Raw genomic sequence first — 23,751 nt, 5'->3', positions numbered from 1 at the left:
TCCTGCACTGGTTTAAGACTTCCCTAGTTCCGCCTCCGGGAAGGGCGTGGACTCGCCAGGGGGCGTGGCCAACCCGAGAATTGGGCCTTCTTGCCTCCAGTCTGGAGCCGCCCAATCCGGGGGGGGGGTGTGGAGGGGGGGTGAAGGAGGTCGATCACGTGACCTGGGAGGGTTTTTTTTTTTTTTTTTCCACCCTCCCTCATGCCTATACCACTTCTGCTGTCCCCAGGGAGGATGTCTTTGCTCCTTTTCCCAGGCAGTAAGCCCCGTCGTGTGATCTTGGATGGGTGAGGAGGACGTGGGACGGCGCCCTGACTGTGGCCGAGTCGGGGTTTGCGCCCGGAGCGGGGCGATCGCCCCTAGGCTCCCCCCCCCCGCACGCCTGAGCCTTGGTCTCGCCCGGCCCGGCCCTGGGCGCGGCGGCGACGGCGACGGCGACGGCCGCGTCACTGGCGGGCGGGATCCCTCCGCTCTGGGGAGCTGCGCTGGACGGCAGGGTTGGGGCGCCTGAGGAAATCCATCCGCGTCGCCGCCGCCGCTGCCGCCTCCGCCGCGGAGGAAGACGGGACCTCCCGCGCTCCTGCCCGCGACCCCTTGGCAGAGTCCCGCCACCTCAGGTACCTCCGCTGACAAAAGGAGTCCTCGTCTCCCCCAGCCCCAAATCCCCACGGGTGTGCGTGTGTGTGTGTGTGTGTGCGGCAGGGGGAAGCCTCGGCTCCTTCCGTCTCCCGGGTTTGGCTCTTGGGAAACGGACGTAACTCCCCAGACCTCCCCTCCCTTCCTCTGGCCCGGTCGTTTCCAAACCCGGAAGGGGAACTGGGGGGTAGGGGGGGACCCTCGGCTTCAATAATGCATGCGCTCCCTGCCACATCAGTGGCAATTATTTTAAAATCTGGACGACCCCCCCCAGCCCAGCCCAGCCCAGCCCAGCCCAGCCCCGCCTGGCCGCTTGCTCCCTTAAGAGTTGGGGGGCTAAATTCTGGGTTTCTTCTCTGCCCTGTCCCGCCCCCCTTTCCCCACCGCCACCCTGCTGCCCGCCCCGGGGTAACCACCCCGGCGCCCACTCCTTTCACACCCCTGCTTGCCTCAGCCTTGCAGAGCTCCGGGGCCCCAGCAGCTCCAGCTAAGGCCTCAAGGCCACCCTGGTCTTCGTCTCCACCCTGCTGTCCCCTGATTCGGGCTCTGGCCGTGTGTTCTCAGCTCCCGACCCCCTAGACTGGAGATCTCAGCACCTTCTTCTTTTTACAAACCCTTACCCCGGGTCTGGCACCTCTTAAGTCGCCTGTGTCCCCTTCGTCCGGCTTTCTTTTGGGCAATATGGAGGTCCTGGGAGCGGCGGGCCGGGCCCACTGCACTGGGCAGCACGGCCAGCCCGCGCGTCCAGCCGCCAGATCCGAGGACCCCCTCTCTCCTCCTCTCGCACCTGCGGAGGCGGTGGCACCCCCCCCTTTTTTTTTTTTTTTTTTTTTGGACTGGGGGGCTATGGTTGCTTTATCCCTCGAATCGAGGAGCTGCTGAGGGAACTGGAGGGTAATGGGGATCTGAGGGCTGGGAGCAGGGCCCCCGACCCCGTGTCGTCTTCCTGGCCCCGTTTTGCATCTGCCCCAGGCCTGGGCTGCTGTCAGCGGGAAGGAAGGGGCTCTGTCCACAGCTGGAGTGGGGGTGTCGTCGCCCCCTCCCTCATTTTGGAGGGGCGTCCTCTGGCCCTGGCGCAGAAAGCCGAACTTCTGGAGGGGAAATGTCTTCGGGGAAGAGGAACGCCCAGTGGCTGCGGGGGAAGTGGGAGCCGGGTGGGGGACGCCCGGGTCGCTAGAGTGCAGTGGGCACGGCCGGATCGCACAGGTGCCCCGGGGAAGGCAGGACGTCGGAGGCTGGAGCGGTGCCAGCGAGGCCTCGGGGGCCGCCGAGCGCAGAGCTGGGCCCCAGGGGGACCTCGGGGCAGCGGGCCGAGCCGCCTGGGGCCGCTCGCCGGCGCCTGGGAGAGAGCAGCTCCGCGCCCCGGGGCCAGGGGCCTCCCTTCGGAGCCTTAATGACTTCTGAGAGGCTCCCCCGGGCTTTGCGCGGGCGCGGCGGGGCGGGCGACCTCGGTGCCGAGGGGAGAGCTGGCGGCTTGGGGGCTCGCCCTGACCAGCAGCTAATGGGGTGCAGCCGGCCCGGAATGGGGATTATCCCGGGTTGAGCCGTCCCGAACCTATTAGTGGCTCAATCGGCTTTTCCCAAATCCTGTAAACAGCCACCCTGGCCGGTTCTGGGTAAGAGGCGGGAGACTAGGTCGGGCGGGGGCGATGGGGGCCGGGGGTGGGGTCACCCACCCTACAGGTCTCTGCCGCGGATGCGGTTGCCTTGGCAACGAGGCTCGGGTGGGGGCACTTCACCAATGAGGTGCTCTTAGTCCGGGTGACGGTTGCCTAGGCAACCCCACGAACAGCCTAGCTTCTCCCCTCATCCCCCCCCCCCATCGCCACCTCTGTCTTAGCTGGGGGTGTGTGTGGAGGGTGTGCGGTGTGTGGGGGTGAATTTAAAGAGGTACCGCCCCTTTTTAAAATTAGGTGCTGGGAGGGCGGCGCCTTGTGCGGGCTGGGGCGGACGCCAGGTCTGTTTTCGAAGGGACTCCCCCCCACCCCCATCCCCAGTTCCTGCCGCCCGAGTGTCCCGCCCGGGCTGCTGTCCGAGGGAGGGGTTTCCCCCCTGCTCTTCCTCTTGCACTTCCCACTCCGTTTCCGGGGGCCCGGGAGGAAGATTGGGGAAGTCGTTTGTCCCTTGGCAACGTCTCTCGGTGCCGGAGACCCCGACCCTCCCCTGGGTACCACGTCCTCTGCTCCCCCGGCCCGGCAGATCCTTTCCCGGCCCTGCGCTCCCACCCCGCCTTTCCCTGCCGCTTCCCGGGCCGTCTGGGGGCCTGACGTCAGCCTTGCATTCTCTCCCCCCNCCCCCCCCCAGGCCTCGGGCCAGCGGCCAGGAGCTGCCTCCCCCAGCCCCCGTCCCGCGGCCCCCAGCCGCCCCCAACCCCGCCCCACGGGCCCGGCGCCATGAGTGAGCTGGAGCAACTGAGACAGGAGGCCGAGCAGCTCCGGAACCAGATCCGGGTGAGGGCCTGGTGGCTGTGATGGGGAGGCCGAGCCCAGCCAGGCGTGGCTTGAGTGTGCTGCTTCCCTTTGACCTGAGTAGAATGGGTTGCCTGTGGCCGGTGTGTGTCTGTCTGTTGCAGGGTGGGAGGAGAAAGGGAACCCTGGTCTCCAAATGTCTCCCAGCTCACCTTCCCCGTCTCCTGTCTTCCTTACTCTTTCCTCACCTCCGCACTCGCTTCTCTCCTTTCCCTTTCTTGCACTGCCCCGTCACTCACAGGACGCCAGAAAAGCATGCGGGGATTCCACACTGACCCAGGTGAGGTGACTACAGAGCTATCCCGGGGCACCGAGGAATTGGGGGGTGTTGGATGGCCTTCCGTTGCTTGGGTCTCCGAGTACCACCCCAGTCGCTCCGTTGTTCCAGATCACAGCTGGGCTGGACCCAGTGGGGCGAATTCAGATGAGAACACGGAGGACCCTCCGTGGACACCTGGCAAAAATCTATGCCATGCACTGGGGGACAGACTCAAGGTGCGTGGGTGGCCCCTGCCTTAGTGTGCCTAGGTTGTGGGGTGATTTTATGTAATGGGCAGAGTGATAGTGCAGGGTGTGGGAGGACCTGTCAGTAATTGGGGAAGACTGATTCCCAGTATCCTTAGAAGACCAGGGATCCAGGATCATCCTGAGAGGATTTGGGGGAATGCCTCTAAAAAGCTTCTCTAGCCAGGGAGGGTTAGGGGCCTCTCTTCCACACCCTGAGCTGTCTGCCACTGGCCCGCCAGGCTGCTGGTCAGCGCCTCCCAGGATGGAAAGCTCATCATTTGGGACAGCTACACCACTAACAAGGTAAAGCTGGTACCCAAAGCGGGTGGGACAGGGCTACCAGTCCCTGGCTGACTCTGACTCAGGGTGCTGCTCTCCTCTAGGTCCACGCCATCCCTCTGCGTTCCTCCTGGGTCATGACCTGTGCCTACGCCCCCTCAGGGAACTTTGTGGCCTGTGGGGGTTTGGACAACATCTGCTCCATCTATAGTCTCAAGACCCGAGAGGGCAATGTCAGGGTCAGCAGAGAGCTGCCTGGCCACACTGGTGAGTGGAGCCAGAAGAGGCAAGGACATGGTCAGGGGAAGGGAAGGATGCCTGTCCTCTAAAATGCCTCACTGCAACCTCCTTTTTCCAGGGTACCTGTCATGTTGCCGCTTCCTGGACGACAACCAGATCATCACCAGCTCTGGGGACACCACCTGGTGAGGCTTTGCCGGGCTGGCTCCCTGCCTTGGGGGATCCAGCGCCCTACAGGTGGCAGGCACACTCGGTGTGGTGGCCAAGTGGCTCCCCTACCACTTAGGGTTTCAGGCCCTCTTCCTCGAGGGCCCTGTCAGGGTTGGGCTCATATGGTAGTTAAGCCAGGGTTTCTGTCCGTTAGTCTTCTCCTAATCCTTCCTCCTGTTGCCTCTCCAGTGCCCTGTGGGACATTGAGACAGGCCAGCAGACGGTGGGGTTTGCTGGACACAGTGGGGATGTGATGTCCCTGTCACTGGCCCCCGATGGCCGCACCTTTGTGTCAGGTGCCTGTGACGCCTCCATCAAGCTGTGGGATGTTCGGGATTCCATGTGCCGACAGACATTCATAGGTCACGAGTCGGACATCAATGCTGTGGCTGTAAGTCAGGAGGAGTACGGTGAGCTGCCCCCCTTTATCCCATGCCCCTGGCCTTGCCCCCCACTCTCATCATCTCTGGCCCAAATCTTGCAGTTCTTCCCCAATGGCTACGCCTTCACCACGGGATCAGATGACGCCACATGTCGCCTATTTGACCTGCGGGCTGATCAGGAGCTGCTCATGTATTCCCATGACAACATCATCTGCGGCATCACCTCGGTTGCCTTCTCGCGCAGCGGCCGGCTGCTGCTCGCCGGCTACGACGACTTCAACTGCAACATCTGGGATGCCATGAAGGGTGACCGTGCAGGTGAGGGCTCAGAGCCCACAGAAGGCAGAGGTGGCCAAGTGTGGGCCAGACCGCTTCCTACGTCCTTCCCTTCCTTCTCCAGGTGTCCTCGCTGGCCATGATAACCGTGTGAGCTGCCTTGGGGTCACAGATGATGGAATGGCCGTGGCTACAGGCTCCTGGGACTCCTTCCTCAAGATCTGGAACTAACCTCCCCAACCCCAGATGGGCTCAGGCAGGGAGCAGCCCTGCCCATGCCCACACTACAGGCCCGGAGCTTTGGGGCTGGGTACACGTGCCAAGCCTCCCTCCCTGGGCTACAGGGCCTCCGGTCCTGCTCCCATACCCAGGTTTGGTTCCTCTCGGGGGGGGCCCCCACTGTGGAGATAAAAGTCGGGGATGGAATGGGGGAAGAGGAAGGGCAGGAAAGCCCTCACCCTTTGCTGCCCTGGGGCCAGGGCCTCACCCCTCTGGAGGGCCAGAGGCAGGAGGTGGAAACTCCAGGGGCTGGCTTTTTTAACTGGTTTTATTTTAATTTTTATTATATTTTCAGTTTTTCCATAAAGGAACCACTTCCAACTCTGTACATAGTCTCCTTGCTCGCCGCCTCCCTCCCTCCCTCCCTCCCTAAGCAGACAGGTAGTGGGTATTTGGCTCCTCTAAGACAGGGGGGTACCCCATTCTTGCTCTACATGAGGCTGAGGCCAGCATTTCCCAGAGGCACCCCACCACCACCACCACCACCGTGCCTTACCCCAGCTCAGTAGCATGGAAAAGCTGGCAGACAGGTAGGCTGGGAGAACACACCAAGTTTATTGGGAGTATTTACAAGAGTGGGTATTAGGGAAGTCACACAGGGTAGAGGTAGGGCAAAACTGGGACACACAGGACACCCACACTGCCCTGAACCCCAAGGGGGCAGGGTGGGGCAGGGGGGCCCTGTAAGACTAGGATGGGGAAAGGATTAAGATGGGGGGCATCTGAGTCCCTGGGCTAGGGGCTCAGGGCTTGTAAACATTGACCACTCTCAGAGGGGATGGGGTGGGAGAGGGCTCCCCCTACACTTCCTCACAGGGTTAAGGCCTCTCCAGGCTCATGGGCCCCCAAGTTCAAAGTCTCTTTAGCTGGGGGAAGGGGCAGGAAGAGACAAGTGCCCTCCCTCCCCCTGCATTGGCTGTGGCAGGGGGAGGGTAGGTTACATTCAGTCACAACAGGAGTCTCTCCCATCCCTCCAATGCCTCCACAATGGCAAGAGGGAAAGGGAGCTGGGGGCCAGCAGCAGCAAGACATTTCCCCCTGGCCCATCACCCCCTTATTGCTTTAGAGAGAATATTGTCTTTTCACAGACGCTAACACTGTCAAAACCAGGGAGAAGCAGGTGGAGGGGCCCTTCCACCCAGAGCCTGCCTGATCCCCAACACTGACCCAGTTGCCACTTTGGTGCAAAAAAAAAAAAAAAAAAAAAAAAAAAAAGGAAAAAGGAAAAAAAAGTTGAAAGGAAAACAAAAGGTCACCTCTGTGGGGATGGATGGGAAAGAAACTGGGGCCACTCCCCACTTCCCCAGGACAGAAAAGAGAAATACATTCATGGAGGAAGCAGTGGCAGGCTTGCTCGCTCGCCCTAATACTGGATTCTGAGCAATGAGGTCGATGGGAGAGTCACTAACACAGTATATTAAAAAGAAAAAGGGGGGGAGCCAAACAACAATGGAGACAAGCCTGGGCGGGGGGACTGGGAGTGAGGTCGGTGAGCAACAGGCAAGGCAGCCCCCAGCCTTACCCCAACAGGAAAAACATCAAGGAGAGGGCTGCTAACTCCTCTCCCATTTGGTCAACGGAGGGTCAGGTAGAGAGCTGTGGTCTGCTTCCCACACAGCTGGCTGCTGATCGGGGGTCCTCACCGCACCCCCCACAGGTTCCGCCCCAAGCCACTCCTTCCGTGTCCTTCCCTCACAAGCAAGGCCTCGGCCATGATAAAAGGAGGTGGTGTTCTCCAGCTCCTGAGGAAGGGCTGTGTCCCTCCTCAGGGGGTGAGACGGGCTTGGGGGCCAGAGAATACATTCATGTGGCAAAGGCAGGGAGCGGGGGCTTTCAGTGTCACACCCAGGCTGTCCCCCGAAATGGCAGCAGTGGGGGGCAGCCCCTCAGCAGGCCTGAGTTCAGAGCCCACCTGACAGGCTGGCACTGACAGGTCTTCCCCAGCTCCCCCGGCCAGTGTGGGGGGAGGGAGCCGAGGCAGCTCGTCCACTTGTGCAACGTTCCTCTCAAAGCAGCTAAGGTAAGGGGCGACTCTGGCCCCTTACGGGACGCCTGCCACAGCCGCGGCCACAGGAGCTATCGCATTGGGTCCAGTGGGCGGGGCTTCTGGAGAGGGCCTCCCTCGCTCACTCCTTGCTGTGCGAACTGCCAGCACCCAACTGACAGTTACCCCAATGACCCACCTTCTGGGGCAGCAGGGTAAGTGCAGCCTCAGGGGAGCCAGGCAGGACAGTTCCATGGGGCCTGGTACCCACTGGCCGAAAATAACAGTGTGATTTTTTTTTCCTTTCAGCCTAACTTTTTTTCATTATTTTTTATCTTTTTTTTTTTTTTCTAAAAAAAAAAATAATTAAAAAACAAAAAACAAAAAAACAAAACCTCTGTGGACCTTCCAATGTCACACCCATAGGGGTCTACCGTCTAGCTTTTGGATGATATTTTTGTCTCTCCTAATGTTTAAAATTAAAGAGGAAAAGAAAGGCCCCTCCCCCATCTGTAAAGTGCCTCGTGGCGGGTGAGTTAAGGTGCATCGTGTGGTTTGTAACAAGTGCTGGGGACCCTGCCCCGCTTGCTTGCTCGCTTCCTCCTCTGCTCCCTGTGGGAGCCTGCAGGCTGGAGACCCAAGGGTCCACGCTGCTGCTGCCACCTGAGTCTAAGGCCCAGGGGGCTGGTGGGACAGGCTGGTCAGTAGTCATCCACGCTCTCAATCTCACCGGAAGGGCCGTGCAGGGAGTACCCTGAAGCCAGGGAGAAGCGAGAGTAAGCTCCCCCAGGTCCTCTGAGACCTGTGCAGGGCAAGCGGAGCTTCCCAGTCCCACCCGACACTTACCCAGGATGCTCGGGTCGGAGTGAAGCATCAGCGCTCGCCTCTTGGCCTTGCTGCCCTCCCCGGGGCCCAGTTTGGTGCTGTGGTTGGACTGAAAGGCTGTCTGTAGGGAGGGGCTGCTCAGCCAGGCGTCCTACGGCAAGAGAGAAGAGAGTCAGGCGAGTCCTGGGCAGCCCGCCTTCCCAAGCCCCTCAAGACTCCACCTGCTGCTGCTGCTGTTGCTGCTGCTGCCGCTGTTGGCTGGCTTTCTGTTTGGCCCTCCGCTCCAGGAATTGTTTGGCAAATTCTTTGGCTTCCAGCGTGTCCCCCAGGCAGGAACGAATATAATCATGGACATCATAAGGGGACTCCACCTCCTTGAGGATCGCGACAGCCATGGGCACTATGGAGAGGGAACGGTCAGGCACGCTGGACAGTTCTGGAGTCCCTAGAGCCAACGCGGCCTACAAGGAGCGCCTCCATACCATCCAGGCTGCCCGTGGTACTCAGGGTGTGCAGCATCTGCTCACACCACTGGGTGAAGCCGTCCTGGGGCCGAGGGATGCCCTGCAGCAGCTTCAGCAACTTCTCTTCCTCGTCCGTCTTTTTGCGAACAGGCCGGCCTGACAGGTGGCTGTACGAGTCACTGGGGGGGGAGGGGGGGGGATTGGAGGCCACAGATAAGGCCAGACCTGAGCATCCCTTCCTCCTGACGCGCCCCAGCCAGGCAGGCGCCTCACCCACCTGAGAGACGGGCTGCTCCGACTGTTCTTTAAGCCCAGGCTCCGGGCCAGGCTCCCGCCACTCTTGAGAGTTTCTTCCCAGAGTCCCAGGTTGCCACTGCCGCTGCCCCCACTCTTGTCTGGCCCGCCCCACAGTGGCCCAGCCTCAGACACCCACTGGTTCAGGGGGGCAGAGCCCAAGCCCCCAAGCTGCTGCAAACGGCAGGAAGTCAGAGGGGCTCTAAAATGGGACCCTGGACATCTAGGCAGGGAGGCTCATTTGGGGGCAAATTGGAGGGCAGGAGGTGAATTCTAGGGAGAGGGGCCATCTTTCTAATAATGAAAGGAAATAGGTCTTCAGCTCTAGGAATAGGAGTTCAGGGATACCTCCCCCCAACCCAAGCACTCCTGGAAACTGCAGCAGAGGGGCTCCCTGGGGCGGGTGCTCACCACTCGGTGGTTGGGGGCCTGGGACCGCAGAGGCTCCCGCGGTGCCGCCTGCTTGTGCAGTTGGCGCTCGCTTTCCATCTGTAGCTCCAGCAGAGTCTTCATGGACAGGCCCTGTTTGGCTAGGCCAGCCCAGAGTGGGGGTGGGGAGCTGGGGGCAGGGGGCACAGGGACATTCGTCGCTTGCTGCTGCTGTAGCAGCTTCAGCAACAATTCCTGCTGCCGTACCTGAGTAGGGACACAGTGGGTGAGGGTGGCCCGCTGGCCCCAGGCCCAGGCTAGGCTCAGGAGACAGGAGGGACTTGAACCTGCTTGCGCCGAAAGAGCTCCTCCTCTTCCTGCCGCCGCTTCTGCTCCTCCTGCTGCTGCTGCTGCTGCTGCTGGCGCCGCTTCTCCTCCCGCCGTTTCCGCTCCTCCTCCTCCCGCTTCGCCCTGAGCTCCACTTCTCTGCGCTCTTGAAACTGAGGTGACAGGGACTTTAGGCAGCAGGGAGGCTGGGCCGCCTCAGCCAGCCTTCGTTCGCCCTGTCAGCCTGCTTCTACTTACTTTATGTTGCAGCTGGAGCTGTTCTAGAATTGGACCCTGAGTCGAAGAGTTAATTGGTATGTCCCAAAGACTGGCCTCACCACCTGCAGGAGGAACAGGCAGCTACAGAGGCCCAGCGGAACCTCCCTCAGATAGGAAGCAGAAACATTTGTCCCCAAATGAGCCTCCCTGCCTAGATGTCCAGGGTCCCACTTTAGAGTCCCCGTCTTCCTGCCATTTGCAGCAGCTTGGGGGCTTGGGCTCTGCCTCTCTGAACCAGTGGGTGTGAGGCTGGGACACTGTGGAGCAGGCCAGACAAGAGTGGGGGCAGCGGGAGACTCAGGGGTACAAGGGACCAGGAGGTGGCATGGGGTAGGGTGGCCACTCACCTGACTGTGATGAAGCTGAGGTATGTAAGTCCCAGAGGGGGCCTGAATCTGGCACCGACAAGGACCGGCTCATCGTCGGGAGCAGGTTCTGGTCCCCACCTCTGAGAAATAAACCACTGGCCCTCAGGGTATGGTTCTCCTGTAGCCTGCCCTTCTCCTCTGCCTCACACCAGCACACGTATCTACACTTTCTTACAGTTCACACACAACCTAGGGCTGTGTGCAACAGACCAACCTGGGGGGTTTGAGAGCCTGGAGCTGCTGCAGGAACGTAGTGAGCTGCTGCTGCTGCTGCGGCGGCTGCGGCGGCGTCAGGTCCCCCATAGCTGCCTTTTCCCGGAGCGTTGTACACTGCGGGAGCTGGCGACTACAGACACACTGGGCTCAGACAGTGGCCCACGCAGGACCACTCTCGTGCCCACAGCAAGGCCCCAAGCTCCCCATACCTGCCAACCAGCTGCAGAAAGTGCTGCTGGTGCTGCAGCTGCTGGTACAGGGCTGCCGCAGCCAGCTCCTGCTGCTTCTTCAGCCGCTCCTGATCCATGTTCCCCTGTGGGAGGTCAGAGCGTGGCTGTGTGAGTGTGCCCAGCAGGAGCATGCCCCAGCAAGTGAGGTGGTGGGGAAGCCTGAGGTCCTGCTGCTGCCCCCACTGGCCTTCCCTGCCACCTGCCAAGCAGACAGTGCTCACCAGCAGCGGGGGTGGCGAGGGCCCTGGGGCAAAGGGCACACGGCCCCACATCTTGATCACCTCTCCCAGAGGCTGGAAACCCTCATCGCAGCCCCTCTTCACTAAGAGTGACATGGAGAAGTAACCAGCCTGGAACCACTCAGCCATCTCCTGGGTCGTGAAAGGGCCTGGAACAAGGGCATCAAGAGGGGTCAGGAGGTGGCCGTGGCACGGTGAGAGGGCACTCCGAGATCTGCCTGAGCAACATCAAGTCCCAGCAGCCTGCTACCCTCCGCTACCTTGGATTTCCCCCTGTGGGTCCTTGTAGAACCACTTTCGGGCAGCGCCATGGCTGAGGGGAAGGGCAGTGGCAGCTGTGGAGTGGCGCAGGCCCTGGGTCTGCATGGCAGCGGTGAACTGCTCCTCCTCCAGGGAACAGTCCTGCAGGGAGGCCACCAGCTTCTCTGCCTCCTGGAAGTCGGGAAGAGAGGCAGGTCTGTCAGACAGATCTGGGACACATGGGGCAAAGTGCTCTGCCACCCTGAAGGGGAGCCCCCCGCAGTGTGTACAGACACCCCCAAACCTGCTGCAAGTGCTTCAAGCCTTCTTCATCTTCTAGATCTCCAGGTGGGCCAGGAGGTGAACCGATTCTAGGACTCAGAGACAGTCCCCTCAACTCGTCTCCTAGGGAGATGGGAAAGTAGGGAGGGGCGGAGAAAGGGACAAGATGGCTCCTGTAGCTGCTAGGCGCACAGGCTCTTGCCACAGCTGCACTTTACTAGCTATGCCCATCACTCCCTTTTTTTTTTTTTTTTGCATAGCTCTTGCCAGCCTACCTTCAGCAGGGGGCAGCTCTTTCTCCACTGCCTCACCACCCTCCTCATTCGTCGTCCAGAGAGGACCCAAGGCTGGCAGTGAAGACGGGGAGCTCGATTTCTCTGGAGGAGGCAATGGGGTTGCTTCCTTCCCTCCTGGAAGAAACACATGATTACTAGAACTCCAACCAAAGGAGCGAGGGCCAAGGAGCTGGCTCGATGGATGAAAGGGCTTCTCAGGCAGGAGGACCTGGGGAGAAATCCCAGGAACCAGTAAAAGCCACTTGTGCTAGTGTGTGTCTGTAATGCCAGTTCTCCTATGGAAACACGGAAAGGATGCGAGATTTGCCACACAAGTTTGTAAGCCTAGCTTGGCACAGACAAAGAACAGAGAGACCCGACCTTATACAAGGTGAAAGGCAAGGACCTATGCCCACAGTTGTCCTCTGACCTGCCCACACACACAGGAAAAGACAACGGCAGGGGGATGGTATCTGAGGCAGCGCAAGTCAAGACGTGTGGCCATGGTAGTGAGTCTATCCTTCTGACTCTGGCCGAGCCCTAACCAAGCACAGCACAGACAGAACTACCCAGTCCGCACTAAGCACGCTGGCCCTAGTCCTGTGCTGTGAGATGGGAGGACCTACATGTGGTGAGGGGCTGTGTGTTCACACGGGACTCTGACTCCCCCCGCCACGCACACACACCAGCACATGTGTGGCAGGTTAGAGGACAACTTGGTGGAACTAGTTCTTCTCCCTTTTTTTTTTTTTTTTTTTGGTTTTTCGAGACAGGGTTTCTCTGTATTGCCCTGGCTGTCCTGGAACTCACTTTGTAGACCAGGCTGGCCTCGAACTCAGAAATCCGCCTGCCTCTGCCTCCCGAGTGCTGGGATTAAAGGCCTACGCCACCACGCCCGGCTATGTTCTTCTCCCTTCTATCCTGTGGGTCCCAGGGACTGAACTTAGATCATGATGCTCAGTGGCAAGCCCTTTCACGTGCCAAACCGTCTCACCACTGCCACCTGAACGTTTCTAAGCGGCCTGACCTCACAGACGGGCAGGCGGTCGGTAGCCAACTTGCCCCATCTGGGAGTCTCGGGCCCAGTCCCTGCACCGCTCTAAGGGCTCACCTGCCTCAGGCCTCTCTTCATCCACCCCTTCTGATGGCTCCTCTTCCTCTTCCTCTAGGCCCTGGAAATCCAGCTCTTGCTCCTCAGGAATGGGCTCCTTGGGGCCCTTCTGTGTGGGGAAGGGCAGAGTGGACACAGTTGGAGGGCAGCCAGGGGACCGCTGCCACCACCCCAACTGGTACCTGAGATGAGTACCTTAAGGGGCAGGAAGGCTCCGGAGGCATCAAAAGTGCCCATCTCCTCATCCTCATCCTCTAAGCACCACTCTGGGAGCCCATCCTTGTCATCTTCAAAGCCATCGAGCCCCCGGCATCTCCGGAGGTGAGAGTTGCCGCCCCCAACCCGCCCGTCCTCTTCACCACACCCTCCGCGCTCCCCTCGCAGATCAAAATCAAACTTGCGCCTCCGCTCCCCGTGCTCCCGCCAGCCAGCAGAGCGGGGACCGCCATCTGAAAGAGAAAGTTGGAGAAGGGGAAAAATCCTCCAGTGCCCAGCCAAACCAAGACCCACCTTCTCCAGTTCACCAGGCCTTCCCAACTGGCTTGGCTTCCCCCTGGGATCTTCTCACTCCTCACGTGCATGGCAACTCTTCAGCCACCATCTTACCAGGGCTGGTGGACCGCCAGCGATCACCATCTCGCCGGGGCCCTGCCCCAAGTCTCCAGCTGCCATCATCCTCTTGCTCCTCTCGAAGTGAGCGCCAATTCTCACTGTCTGAGCGCGCGTGTTCCTTCCTTGGGCCAGCCCCTCCCTCCTCAAAGCCAGATCGTACTGGCACAGGAAGACAAATGGTAAGCACGGATGAACCTCAGGAGAGCTTACGCCTATAGGCTCTCCCCCACCCTCTACCTGGAACCCCATCTCCGCTGCCTCCCTACCCTGCTGGCCACCACATTCAACACTCTCATACCTCCATCCCTCCTTGCAGGCTTCTCAAACCGCCTCTCACCTCTGTGAAGAAAGGTGTCGGTCAAAACATCATCCCTTCCCAAGGGGACTAGGGAGATGCTAGGCTGGGTAGACAGGACCCAGGGGCTCTGATCAGGGCTGGCCTGGTGGGCGTCTCTGCTCCCTCTAGTCACCCCACTGCCAGCTCAGTAGCACTTGTCATCCCACCTGTCATCCCAGCTTTGGCTTCGCTGGATTTCCCGAGGACTCCTTCCAAAGGTCCCATCGCCTTCCTCAATGCTTCTTTGGTAAAAGCAGCTGTCACCACGGCCTCGCCCTGAAGAAGAGGGTTCACACTGGGTCTGGGACCCTCCAGTGTCCCTTATATCCTTGGCACCACCCACTCCAACTCTGCCCACCTCCTCCCCTAAAAAATACGAGGGGGAGTCACCGTCTACCTCGGCTCCGAGTGCTGCCCCTGCCACGGGAGGTGGCAGCCAAAGGGGGCCCAGCCCCTTTCCCCATCAGTCTCAGTACAGCCACACTGTTCACCGACAGCGAGAAGTTTCTCTGAGGAGGGGCCAGGGACGGCAGTGAGGACCGGCACCCAGTCAGCCCCCATCTTCCCAAGCCCAGCTCCTCCCTCCCCCACCCTAGGCCCAGCCCCACCTGCTCCTCCTCGGTCAGAGGTTCCAGAGCCAGAGGTTGCAGCGGTTCCTCTTGTAACACTGCAGCAAACTCCTTGTCCTGTAGTTCCTCCGGGACCTGGGATGGGGCAGGAGGCCCAATATATTAACCACTCAGAGGCAACTCACAGATAAGGCAAATGGGCGAGGGAGCTGTGCTCCATCCCAAACCTCACCTTGTTCTCGTTGACATAGAGGGCCAGCATCTCCTCTCGCCCATAGCGGTAATCTGCCAGCTTGTATTTGGGCATGGCAGGAGATGGGGGTGGAGAGGCCACACTGCCACCACTAGAAAGGGCTCTCAGCCTAAAACAGGTACAAAAAGGAAGAGGGGAGACGGAGGTCCACGTGGCCCTTCACCCCACACCAGCTTTTCCCATGGGCCAGAGCTTAAGCGACCCACCACTCAGGCCCAAAGTTGAGTGTCTCTGCTGCCATCGCGGAGCTTCGATGCTTCTCAAAAGTCAAGGATGAACGGAGGAGACAGGACCAGGCGAGTACTGTCCAAACACCTGTGGGCCACAGACAAGTCATGGGTAAGCTGGTGCGATGCAGATCCGTCAGCCATGGCGCCGGCACTTTGCTGGGCCAGTGACAGGCCTCCATCTAGACGTTGAGACATTTTGGCATTGAACTCACCTACACCAGACAGGTAACCACTCACACCATGAGTTAACCAAAGCCGAGTCAGGGTAGCGGAGAGTCCTAGGGAGTGAGGGAACAAGGAAGCCTGAGCCCCTCCCAGCTCACTGGGACGCCCTCTGGTGGCCCATCACTCACCTGACAGTCCTGTCCAGGGACACAAGGGCTCTGGTCTCACAGGGCCTGGGCTGCGCTGACCTAGGATCCCCAAGCAACCAGGCTCTAGCCTCAGAAGTGCCTGGGAGAAACTTTCACATCTGGGAAAGATCCTTGGGGGGAAGAGGAGGAAGAGGGAGGTTACCCAGTGAATTGGACGGCTCCCCAAGCCCTGGCCCACAGCACACTCAGCAGAAGGGACAAGGTGGTCAGTGGTGCTCTCACGGGGTGGCTGAGCCAACCAGTGTGCTCAGAATACAGTGAGGATTTTCAGTACAAAACTTAAGCCTGCTTTGTAATGCCCATGTTGTAACCCCAGCACTCAGGAGGCAAAGGCAAGAGGATACAAGTTCATGGGACAACCAGGGACAACACATAGTAAGACTATTCTGAAACAATCACTGGACTGGGGATAGAGTTTGGCTGGGGGTGGGGTGGGGGGGCGGGACTTACTCATCATACTTGAATCCCTAGACTGTCGCCAGCACCACACCAACAAGGAATGTGGCACTCGCCTTTGATCCCAAACACGTGGGAGACAGAGGCAGGAGGTTCGGAAATTTAAGGTCACTTCTGGCTACATAAGAGTTTAGGGCCAGCCTGGGCTATATGAGACCCTGTCTTAACTGGGACCACTTATGTTCTACAGAGGAATGGTCCATTTTGTAGAGCAGTATGACAAGTCTTGGAACAAGTGACTTCTCTGAAGAAAACTTAGGGCATCTGTCTGAAGGGGCTGGGTTTTGGCACAAACTTAAGCAGACAGGACTTCCAGAGTCACAGGTACTCCACTCACAGTAGGCTCAGAGCAGGTGGGTGGGCCACAGCATCCCAGGCTCATCTGCTAAATAGGAACCAAGACCTAAACTCCTTCCCTCCATCAAGTACTGCCCCTCAGAAAAAAGGTCAAAGTGGGAGCGGGATTCTTAGACTGTGGCTGGCGGAAGGCTCCCTCACCATATGGGAAGAGGCAAGTTCAGTCTCTAGTGGCTAATGAGGCAGCAGTGGCAGCAACAGGGGCAGGTTCCGCTAGGGTCCTGGGTAGGAGATTCTCAGGAAGGGGTTCATCCAGGAAGGGCAGAGTAGAGGAGGAAGGACAGGCAGTGTCCGGGGGAATACGTGGGTTTTTATCACAGGCTGAGCAGGAGGTTGGACCAGTGTGCCTCTCCAGTCCCCATCCGCTGCAGGATGCCAGGAATCTAGAAGGAAGAAGAGAGTTTCCACTAGAGGAGCCTCAGAAAGAGGGTCTCCTCAGTAACTAAGCCAAGACCCCATGGCAGACAATGGGGTGACCAAAAATCTCAGCACCCCAGGACTCCCAAGCCACAGTGAGGTACGGGCTAGCTCAGGCTGCACACTCCACTCCACTTTCCCCGACCCCAATGACTGCGCTATATTAAGGAGGGCTCCACAATCACCCTGAAGGGAGCTGGGACTAGGCCGCCCTTAGGGACGCGATGGTAAGTGAAACAATTCACGTCCAGACAGTGAAAATCTGGGGCTGGAGAGGACGCTAAGCAGAAGGAGTGCTTGCCTGGCTAGCACAAAGCCCTGGGGTTTACCTTCACATCGCATGAACCACATGTGGTAGTACGCAAGGATCAAAAGTTTAAGCTCCCCAGCTCCCCACCCCAAGGAAAAACAAAACAAAAACACTAAAGGGGCTGGAGATGTCCCTCAACAGCCAGACACTTGCCAGCACACACAAGGCTCTGGCTTCAGCCTCCACAACTGCCACAAAGGGACCTGGGGCTGGAGAGGTGGCTCAGTGGTAGAGAGTACTTGCTGCTTGTCTAAAGGACCTGTGTTCAGTTCCCAGCAGGAGGGAGGGGGGACAGGGAACTAGACCCCAAGAAAGATAAGCCCTGTAGGATGTTTCTTACAGGGTAGCCAGGGGTTGGGGCAGGTCCGAGTCAAAGACCTGGAGTTGGGACTGACGAGGCTGCCCACAAACACTGACCAGCTCTAGGGTTTCAGGGGGCCCAGAAGGGTGTGGACATAGCCATGACAGCTGTAGAACACTACATGGATTAACACACAGAACCACACACCTAAACAATGACTAAAGGGGGGCTGGAGAGAGGGCTCGGCAGTCAGGAGCAATGACTGCTCCTCCAGAGGCAGAGGATCCCGGTTCAATTCCCAGCAACCACGTGGCAGCTCACAAATGTCCAGTAATTTCAGTTCCAGGGAATCCGACACCCTCATACAGATATACATGCAGGTAAAACACCAATGCACATTAAAAACAAAAAAAAGTAATACCTAAAGTGGTAATTTTACTCTTTGTTTCTAGAGAACCCTTTCGCCTCTGCCTCCTGCGTGTTGGGATTATAGGCATGCACTACCATGCCTGGCTTTTGCCAATCATTTTATTTCTGAATTTCATGTATGTTTGGCGGTGGCAGGCAATGATGATGGTATGTGCCCTTGAATGCAGGCGCCCAGAGTCTTGAAGAAGGTGTTGGGGCCCCTGGAGCTAGGGTTACAGGTGGCTGTGAATCACCCGACATTGGATAAGGAAATCACTCAGGACCTCAAGAGTACTGCGTGCACCTAACCACTGAGCCATTATACCCACAATCATTTAAAAAGCTTTAGCAAGGCTGGTGGCATAGGATGTACTTAGCATGGACAAGCTCTGGGCTTTAACCCTCAGCATTTATTTAAACAAACAAACAAACAACAAGACCCCACCATCACAATAAAAAATTTTGTAGAGCAGGGTAGATGGCTCAGTCAGAAAAATACTTGCTGCACAAACTCAAGAACCCGAGTTCAAGTCCCAACAGTCAGGTACAAACCAAGCATTCCTGCTTATAACCCTAGCATCAGGGAGGTAGAAAGAGAACATCCCTGGGGATGCTTAAGCGGGTGGCTTGAGACGGCTCAGTGGGTAAAGTGGGTGCTGCACCAGCGTGAGGACCAGAGTTCAGATCCCCAGACCCGGAATGATGGCTTGAGTACCTACAGGGAGATGGGAGGTGAAGCAGGAGTATCCCTAGGAGCTCATGGACCAGTCAATCAGATGAACGAAAACCCAGGAGGCCGCATCTCAAACAAGGTAGAAGGACTAACAGCCAAGGCTGTCCTCTGCCACCACATGTGTGCACTCTCACAGGGATATATTCACAAAGATTAAAACAGCAGTAAGTTAGACATCAAGAGAGAAAGAGAACACCAACTGTGGTCTGTCTTTACACATTTAGATGCACTTGTGAGTCCACCAAAGCTTTAGGGGAAAAAGCCACTGTGGGGCTAAGCTCATACTCAAGCTTTCCCTATTCCAAAGAACCCACACACCCCTTCACAACTCCACAGTGACAATCTGGAACCTTCTCAGTTACCCTTCCAGTGGATCAGACACTGGTCCTGGTAGTGTGGAAAGACTACCTGGTAGGAGACATCAACGGTGTCTCACCCTCCCGCCCGCCCGCCCCTCATGCAGCTGCCCTGGTTGGAGAGAGCAAGGAGAGGTGAGCTGGTAATACAGCTCAGCCTGGCGAAGGCACTTGCTGCCAAGCCTGACCACCTAGGTTTGATCCCTTGGAGTCCACATGGTGGAAGGAGGGAACCAACATGTCCTCAGACCTCCGCATGCACGCCATGGCGCACGTGTACCCCCCCCTCCACACACGCACACACTAAGCGGGAGTGGGGTGGTGGTGGGCAGGATGATGATGACGATGACAATGATATCCTTAATTTACAAAGAGAAAAGTAAAAGCCTAAGTCGCGCCACTGCAGAGGCGGGACAGGCCCAAGGGAACACAGACAAGCTCCAAGGCACTAAACCAGCCAGAGAAAAGGTGCAGTGCCAGCCACCGGGCAGCACCAGGCTTCCTCCTCACACTGAAGGGACCTAGCAAGCAGCAGGCAGTCTACTGTGTGGTTTCTACCCGTGCCACAAGTAGGTCTCTGCCCTGCGTGCTGCCTGAAGCCAAGGGCTCTTGGCTGAGGACTCTGCTCCCCGAGGAATACGGGCGATGACTGCAGACAGCTCAGTGAGCAGAAGGATGCTACTGGCTTCTAGCAGGTAGAGACCCGGGATGCTGTGGGCTAGCTTACAAGCCACAGACAGCCCCACACAAAGAAGCATACATATGACGGGCTCAGTAGGGAGAAAGCTCACCTAGCATGCATGCACACAGCCTTGGGTTCAATCCCCAGACTTCAAACCAGGCAGGCAGCAGCGGCAGGCCTGTCAAGTGGCACGCGGCCAGGTGCAGACAGGTGGACTGAGATGCCCTCAATGACAAGACTGAGAAACCCTCCTCTACCCACAAACCCAGGTGGAGACACTGCAGTGTTCAAAAGAAGAAGCTATGCCTAAGCTCCCATGCCCCTCAGCATCGAGGAAAGGGCTCTCTCATCACACTGTCCCGTGAGAAAATTCAAAGTCCTGCCAGAAAGGACGTCCCGGGGAAAAGAATAGATTAAAAAAAGCATCGTGTTGGTGAAACGGTTCAGCTGACGAGGGTGCTCATGGCCAAACCTAATGACCAGAGTTTGATCCTTAGGACCTACACTGTGGAGAACTGTGTTCTCCAACCAAACATCATGAGGCATGCTCACACACACACACGGACGGACACACACACACGGACGGACACACACACACACACACACACACACACACACACACACGGACACTGTTTAAAAATGAGGGGGGGGGAATCAAAGCCTAAGTGTGCCCATCCCAGCTCCTCCCAGCTAAGCATCTGAAGCCCTCTCTAGTGAAGACCACCATGGGCAGCAGGGCGGGGCTAGCTTCCCTACCCCTTCTTACTGGCTGCCTAGGCTAAGAGTCTTTTCCACCCAGGTCAACTCCAGTTTGCCCCTCAGCCTCTCTCTCTGCCTTGTAAGACCCCCTCAGCCTACCCCTCACCTCCCCTAGTCCTTGCTATGGAAAGACTGACCCCTGCTGGAGGCATGGGCTGGGTCTGGGAGCTGGCAGCTTCTGCTCTGGCTCTCAGAACTCCAAACACAAGCTGACAACAATTAGGGACAATTCCTCCTTACTCTATCCCCCCCAAACTTTGTGCAACTTAAAGCAATGTACCTTGGCAACTTCCTGTACTACAGCTAACAGAGTCAAACCTCCAAATGCCCTACACTCAAAGCAATCACCTAACCACTTTCCCAGGGTGGATGGAGAGATGCACATACATGTGCGGACATTTGCAACCGCTTTCCCAGGGTGGATGGAGAGATGCACATACATGTGCGGACATTTGCAACCACTTTCCCAGGGTGGATGGAGAGATGCACATACATGTGCGGACATTTACAAATGCATATACACATATATAAAATATATTCTCCCTCCATGTGTAGTGGGAGGAGGAAGGGCTACAGGCCCCCATCATCTGCAGGGCAGTAGTTACCCCCACTCTACTCTGAACCATGGTTGACAACCTTAGCTCTTGGTCAATTGTGAACAGATTTCACAGCTTTCAAAGCATTTTTCTCACCTTACCTCATTTGATCCCTTCTGCCAGCTTGCCTAGCTGAGGACTCCAGTACATAGAAAATAAAGTTGTAGCTCCCCTGACGGGGCGCCCTCAACATCACCCAAGACAGGCGGCAGGAGTTACCCTGAATGTTCAGTCTTCCTTTGTAAGTCTAAAGCTGTTTCTGACTCCTCCTTAGACCTGATGCTTGTGCATCGCACTCTGTACCCAAGGCTGGCCTCAAACACGAGCAACCCTCCTGCTTCCTGAGGTCTGGATGCTAGTATGTGTTTCCGTGCCAAGATTTCCCTCGGAACTTGTGTGTTTTGTGTGAGTATGGTGTGCATGGATGTATCTGAATTCACATGCATACACACATATGCACGAAGGTAGAATTCTGAGGTTCTGCTGTGTCTTCAGTTGCTGATTTACTGAGGCAGGATCTCTTCACTGAGGCAGAAGGCGCTGTTTTGGGTCATCTAGCTATCCCTCTTGCAAGGATTCCCTCTCTTCCTGGGGTGCTAGACGGCCGTGTGCTCACCTAGCATTTATGTGGCTCTAGAGATCCAAACTCTGGCCCTCAGCCTTGCTCAAGCGCTACAGCCACCAGAGTCCTTTCTTCAGACTCTGGAGTCTCCCTCTCTCACCTGAAGCTGAGCTGTTTCTCTTTTTCTCTCTCTTTAACTGTACGATGCTGAGGAGGGACACATGCAGGGTCAGTGGACAAGTCTGTGGTGTCTGTTCTATACTCCTACCCAGAAGTGGGTTCTTGGTCAACAGGCTTGCAAACAAAACAAGTACCTTGTCGGGCTAAGCCATCTCACCATTGGGCCAGGATTCCCATCTCAAATGCCAACCACAGACGTCAAAGGCCAGGGTAAAGTTGGGGTCCCTTACTCACTAACCCTACAAAGCACGAGCTTGCACCCACTAGCTGACGAAGCCAGTCAACAGGGCGAACACACCACAAAAGTTTACTAAGAATCCTCATGTGGGATTCAAGCCCCGCTCCCGCCTCCCCTGGCACCCCAGTCAAAGGAGAGGAATGATAAGGCAAGCTGGTCCTCAAATCCTCCCCTAACTTGGGATACTGATGTACAACCTATGACATACACACTGAGCGGGGCTGGAGAGCGGCTGGCCTGGGGATACAAAGGAAAACAGTTGGATGGATAGGTGCCGGAGCCAACCGGACACTTACTGGTCCTAGATGGGTTGGGGGGCTTGAGTAGGGAAGTGGCTTGCCGACTTAGAGGGTCAATGACTGCTGGGGAGGGGCTTTTCCTGAAGGGGAGCTCTGAGTGAGGAGAGGGAGGAGAATGGAGGGTGGATGGAGGAAAGATCTGGCCACCAACTATGTATTTAGCATCTCACAGGCTCAGCACCGCAAGCTGCTTGGGATCTGTAGGAACTATGAGGTCTAAGAGGGGACACAGAGGGGTCTTTCGTCTTGGAAAAAAAAAAAATTAAGAAAAATTCTAGGCAAACCGTGAGGGGCAGTGACCTGCAGCTGTCCCATCTAGCTGGGACACAGGGACTGGGAAGAGCCTGGTCAGGGAGGCCCAGCAGCCCCAGCTCAGACAGACAGACAGACAGGTGTCTCACGCGGCCGGACAACCGAGGAGGGAAAAGGGACATCGATGACCAAGCACTTAGGTGGCCGCTTAAAACGCAAGAAACCGAGGTGAAGACGCAAGGCGAGGAGGGTGGCTCGGGCAGGATAAAGCTGCCGTGGTGGCCCAAGCGGTGGAGCGCGTGGACCTGCGAGTCCCCCCGCCAGGCCCCGGGTCCGCGGCTCCCGGAACCGCGCGCTGGGCACGGGCACGCAGCGGGGCTGGAGGGGCGAGGGGGAGGAGGCCGGGGCGCGCGCGCACCGCACCGCACCGCACCGCACCGCACCGCACCGCGGAAAGGCCGGGCCCCGAGCGGGACATTGCGGGGGAGCTGGCAGGGGACGCCCCCCCCCAGAGACGCGACCGTTAACTCCGGAGCGGGCGCGGGGGGCGGGGGGCGCGCGGGCGAGCCCGGGGCCGGGAGGACGGCGCGCCCTTCAGGGAGGGGCGCCAGGTGCGCGCGGACGGACAGCGTCTCCCCCCCCCCGATCCCTCCCCGTCCTCCCGCCCCGGAGGATCAGAGCGGGGCAAAGCGGGGGGCCTCCCCCACCCCCCACCGGAGCCGCCGAGCCCCGAGCCGAGGCCGCCCCGGGGAGGAGGAGGAGGAGGAGGCCCGCGCGCCGCGGCTCCGGCTTCTGCCCGCCAAGGCTCCCGGGGCGGCCGGCGCTGGCGTCGGGGGCGGGCCTGCTCCGGTGCTCGCAGAGCTTACCGGGGAGCGCGAGGGGCCCGGTCCCCCGGGGCGTTGAGGACCCGGGCGCGGCGGCGGCGGCGGTGACGGGCGGGTGGCGCGGAGGGCCGGGACGGCGGCGGCGGCGGCGGCGGCAGGGGACACGGGGTGGGGGGGGCGCTGGCGCTCCCGCGGCGGCCGCTCCTCTCTGTTTGTGTTTGTAGCAAGATGGCTGCCCGCCTCGTACCACGTGACCCGGACGCGGGGCCGCCCCCTCCGACGCCACCGCCACCGCGGCCGCCACCGCCGCCGACCGCGCTCGCCGCCGCCGACGCCGCCACCCCCGCCCCGCGCCGCTCCCCGACGCCGCCGCCGCCGCCTCGAGCCCGGCGCCCCCGCCCGCCGCCACCGTCGCCGCCGCCGCCACCCCGCGCACGTGACCCGGGAGCCCCCGCCACCGCCCGTCACGTGACGGGGCGCCCGGGCGACCTGAGTCCCCGCCTCCCCCCGCTTCTTCCAGGGAGCCCGCCGGGGCGGAGGGCGCAGGGATTTAGAAGCGGTCCGCCCCGGGGCCGTCTTTTAGTGTGTGAGGATCTTTTGCGGGGGTAGGGTGAGAAGTGGAGGCCGGGGGATGAGTTGTTCAAAGCCAGCCTGGGCTGCAGAGTGAGACCCCCCCCACCCCCCATCTCGCCGAGCCCGTGCACCGGCCAGAGAGAGCGACGTCCCGCACGCCAGCGCTTAGGAACGGTTTTTAGTCCAGGCCGGGGCTCCCCGACTGAGACCCGGGGTCTCCAGACTTAAACCAGAGAAAGTTGAAAGGTGGTGCGTGTGCGGATGCCAGCCAGCCCTTGGGAAGGAGAGACAG

At 58.9% G+C, this 23,751-nt stretch overlaps 2 protein-coding genes across 7 annotated transcripts; one reads left to right on the top strand and one right to left on the bottom strand.

Moving 5' to 3' along the window:
• The first annotated feature begins 448 nt into the window (after positions 1-448).
• Positions 449-5,606, top strand: Gnb2 (G protein subunit beta 2). Its single transcript, XM_021222536.1, has 10 exons — positions 449-617; positions 2,941-3,086; positions 3,346-3,384; positions 3,493-3,599; positions 3,851-3,914; positions 3,995-4,157; positions 4,249-4,315; positions 4,530-4,731; positions 4,825-5,041; positions 5,124-5,606. Exons 2-10 carry the CDS (start codon positions 3,030-3,032, stop codon positions 5,228-5,230), a joined length of 1,023 nt encoding a protein of 340 aa, XP_021078195.1. The 5' UTR covers positions 449-617; positions 2,941-3,029; the 3' UTR covers positions 5,231-5,606.
• A 208-nt stretch (positions 5,607-5,814) lies between these two features.
• Positions 5,815-22,988, bottom strand: Gigyf1 (GRB10 interacting GYF protein 1). Of its 6 annotated transcripts, XM_029533513.1 has the most exons (28): positions 22,929-22,988; positions 16,111-16,352; positions 15,136-15,266; positions 14,995-15,060; positions 14,759-14,867; positions 14,532-14,661; positions 14,339-14,434; positions 14,128-14,239; positions 13,898-14,006; positions 13,692-13,732; positions 13,388-13,552; positions 12,977-13,230; positions 12,782-12,890; positions 11,671-11,805; positions 11,418-11,518; positions 11,134-11,305; positions 10,856-11,022; positions 10,614-10,717; positions 10,403-10,534; positions 10,168-10,268; positions 9,800-9,882; positions 9,562-9,714; positions 9,257-9,481; positions 8,829-9,019; positions 8,570-8,730; positions 8,309-8,487; positions 8,109-8,238; positions 5,815-8,016 (listed from the first exon to the last, which is right to left on the bottom strand). In XM_029533513.1, the coding sequence occupies exons 5-28, from the start codon at positions 14,791-14,793 to the stop codon at positions 7,964-7,966; spliced, it is 3,138 nt and encodes a 1,045-aa protein (XP_029389373.1). In that variant the 5' UTR covers positions 14,794-14,867; positions 14,995-15,060; positions 15,136-15,266; positions 16,111-16,352; positions 22,929-22,988; the 3' UTR covers positions 5,815-7,963. The 6 variants fall into 6 exon arrangements, with proteins under 6 accessions (XP_029389373.1, XP_029389371.1, XP_029389374.1 ...); XM_029533511.1 differs by having other exon boundaries at positions 14,759-15,060; XM_029533514.1 differs by lacking the exon at positions 14,995-15,060.
• Between the last annotated feature and the right edge of the window lie 763 nt (positions 22,989-23,751).

Source organism: Mus pahari, chromosome 23, assembly GCF_900095145.1.
Source record: "Mus pahari chromosome 23, PAHARI_EIJ_v1.1, whole genome shotgun sequence".
NCBI lineage: Eukaryota > Metazoa > Chordata > Mammalia > Rodentia > Muridae > Mus > Mus pahari.
This window is presented reverse-complemented; position numbering and strand designations above follow the sequence as displayed.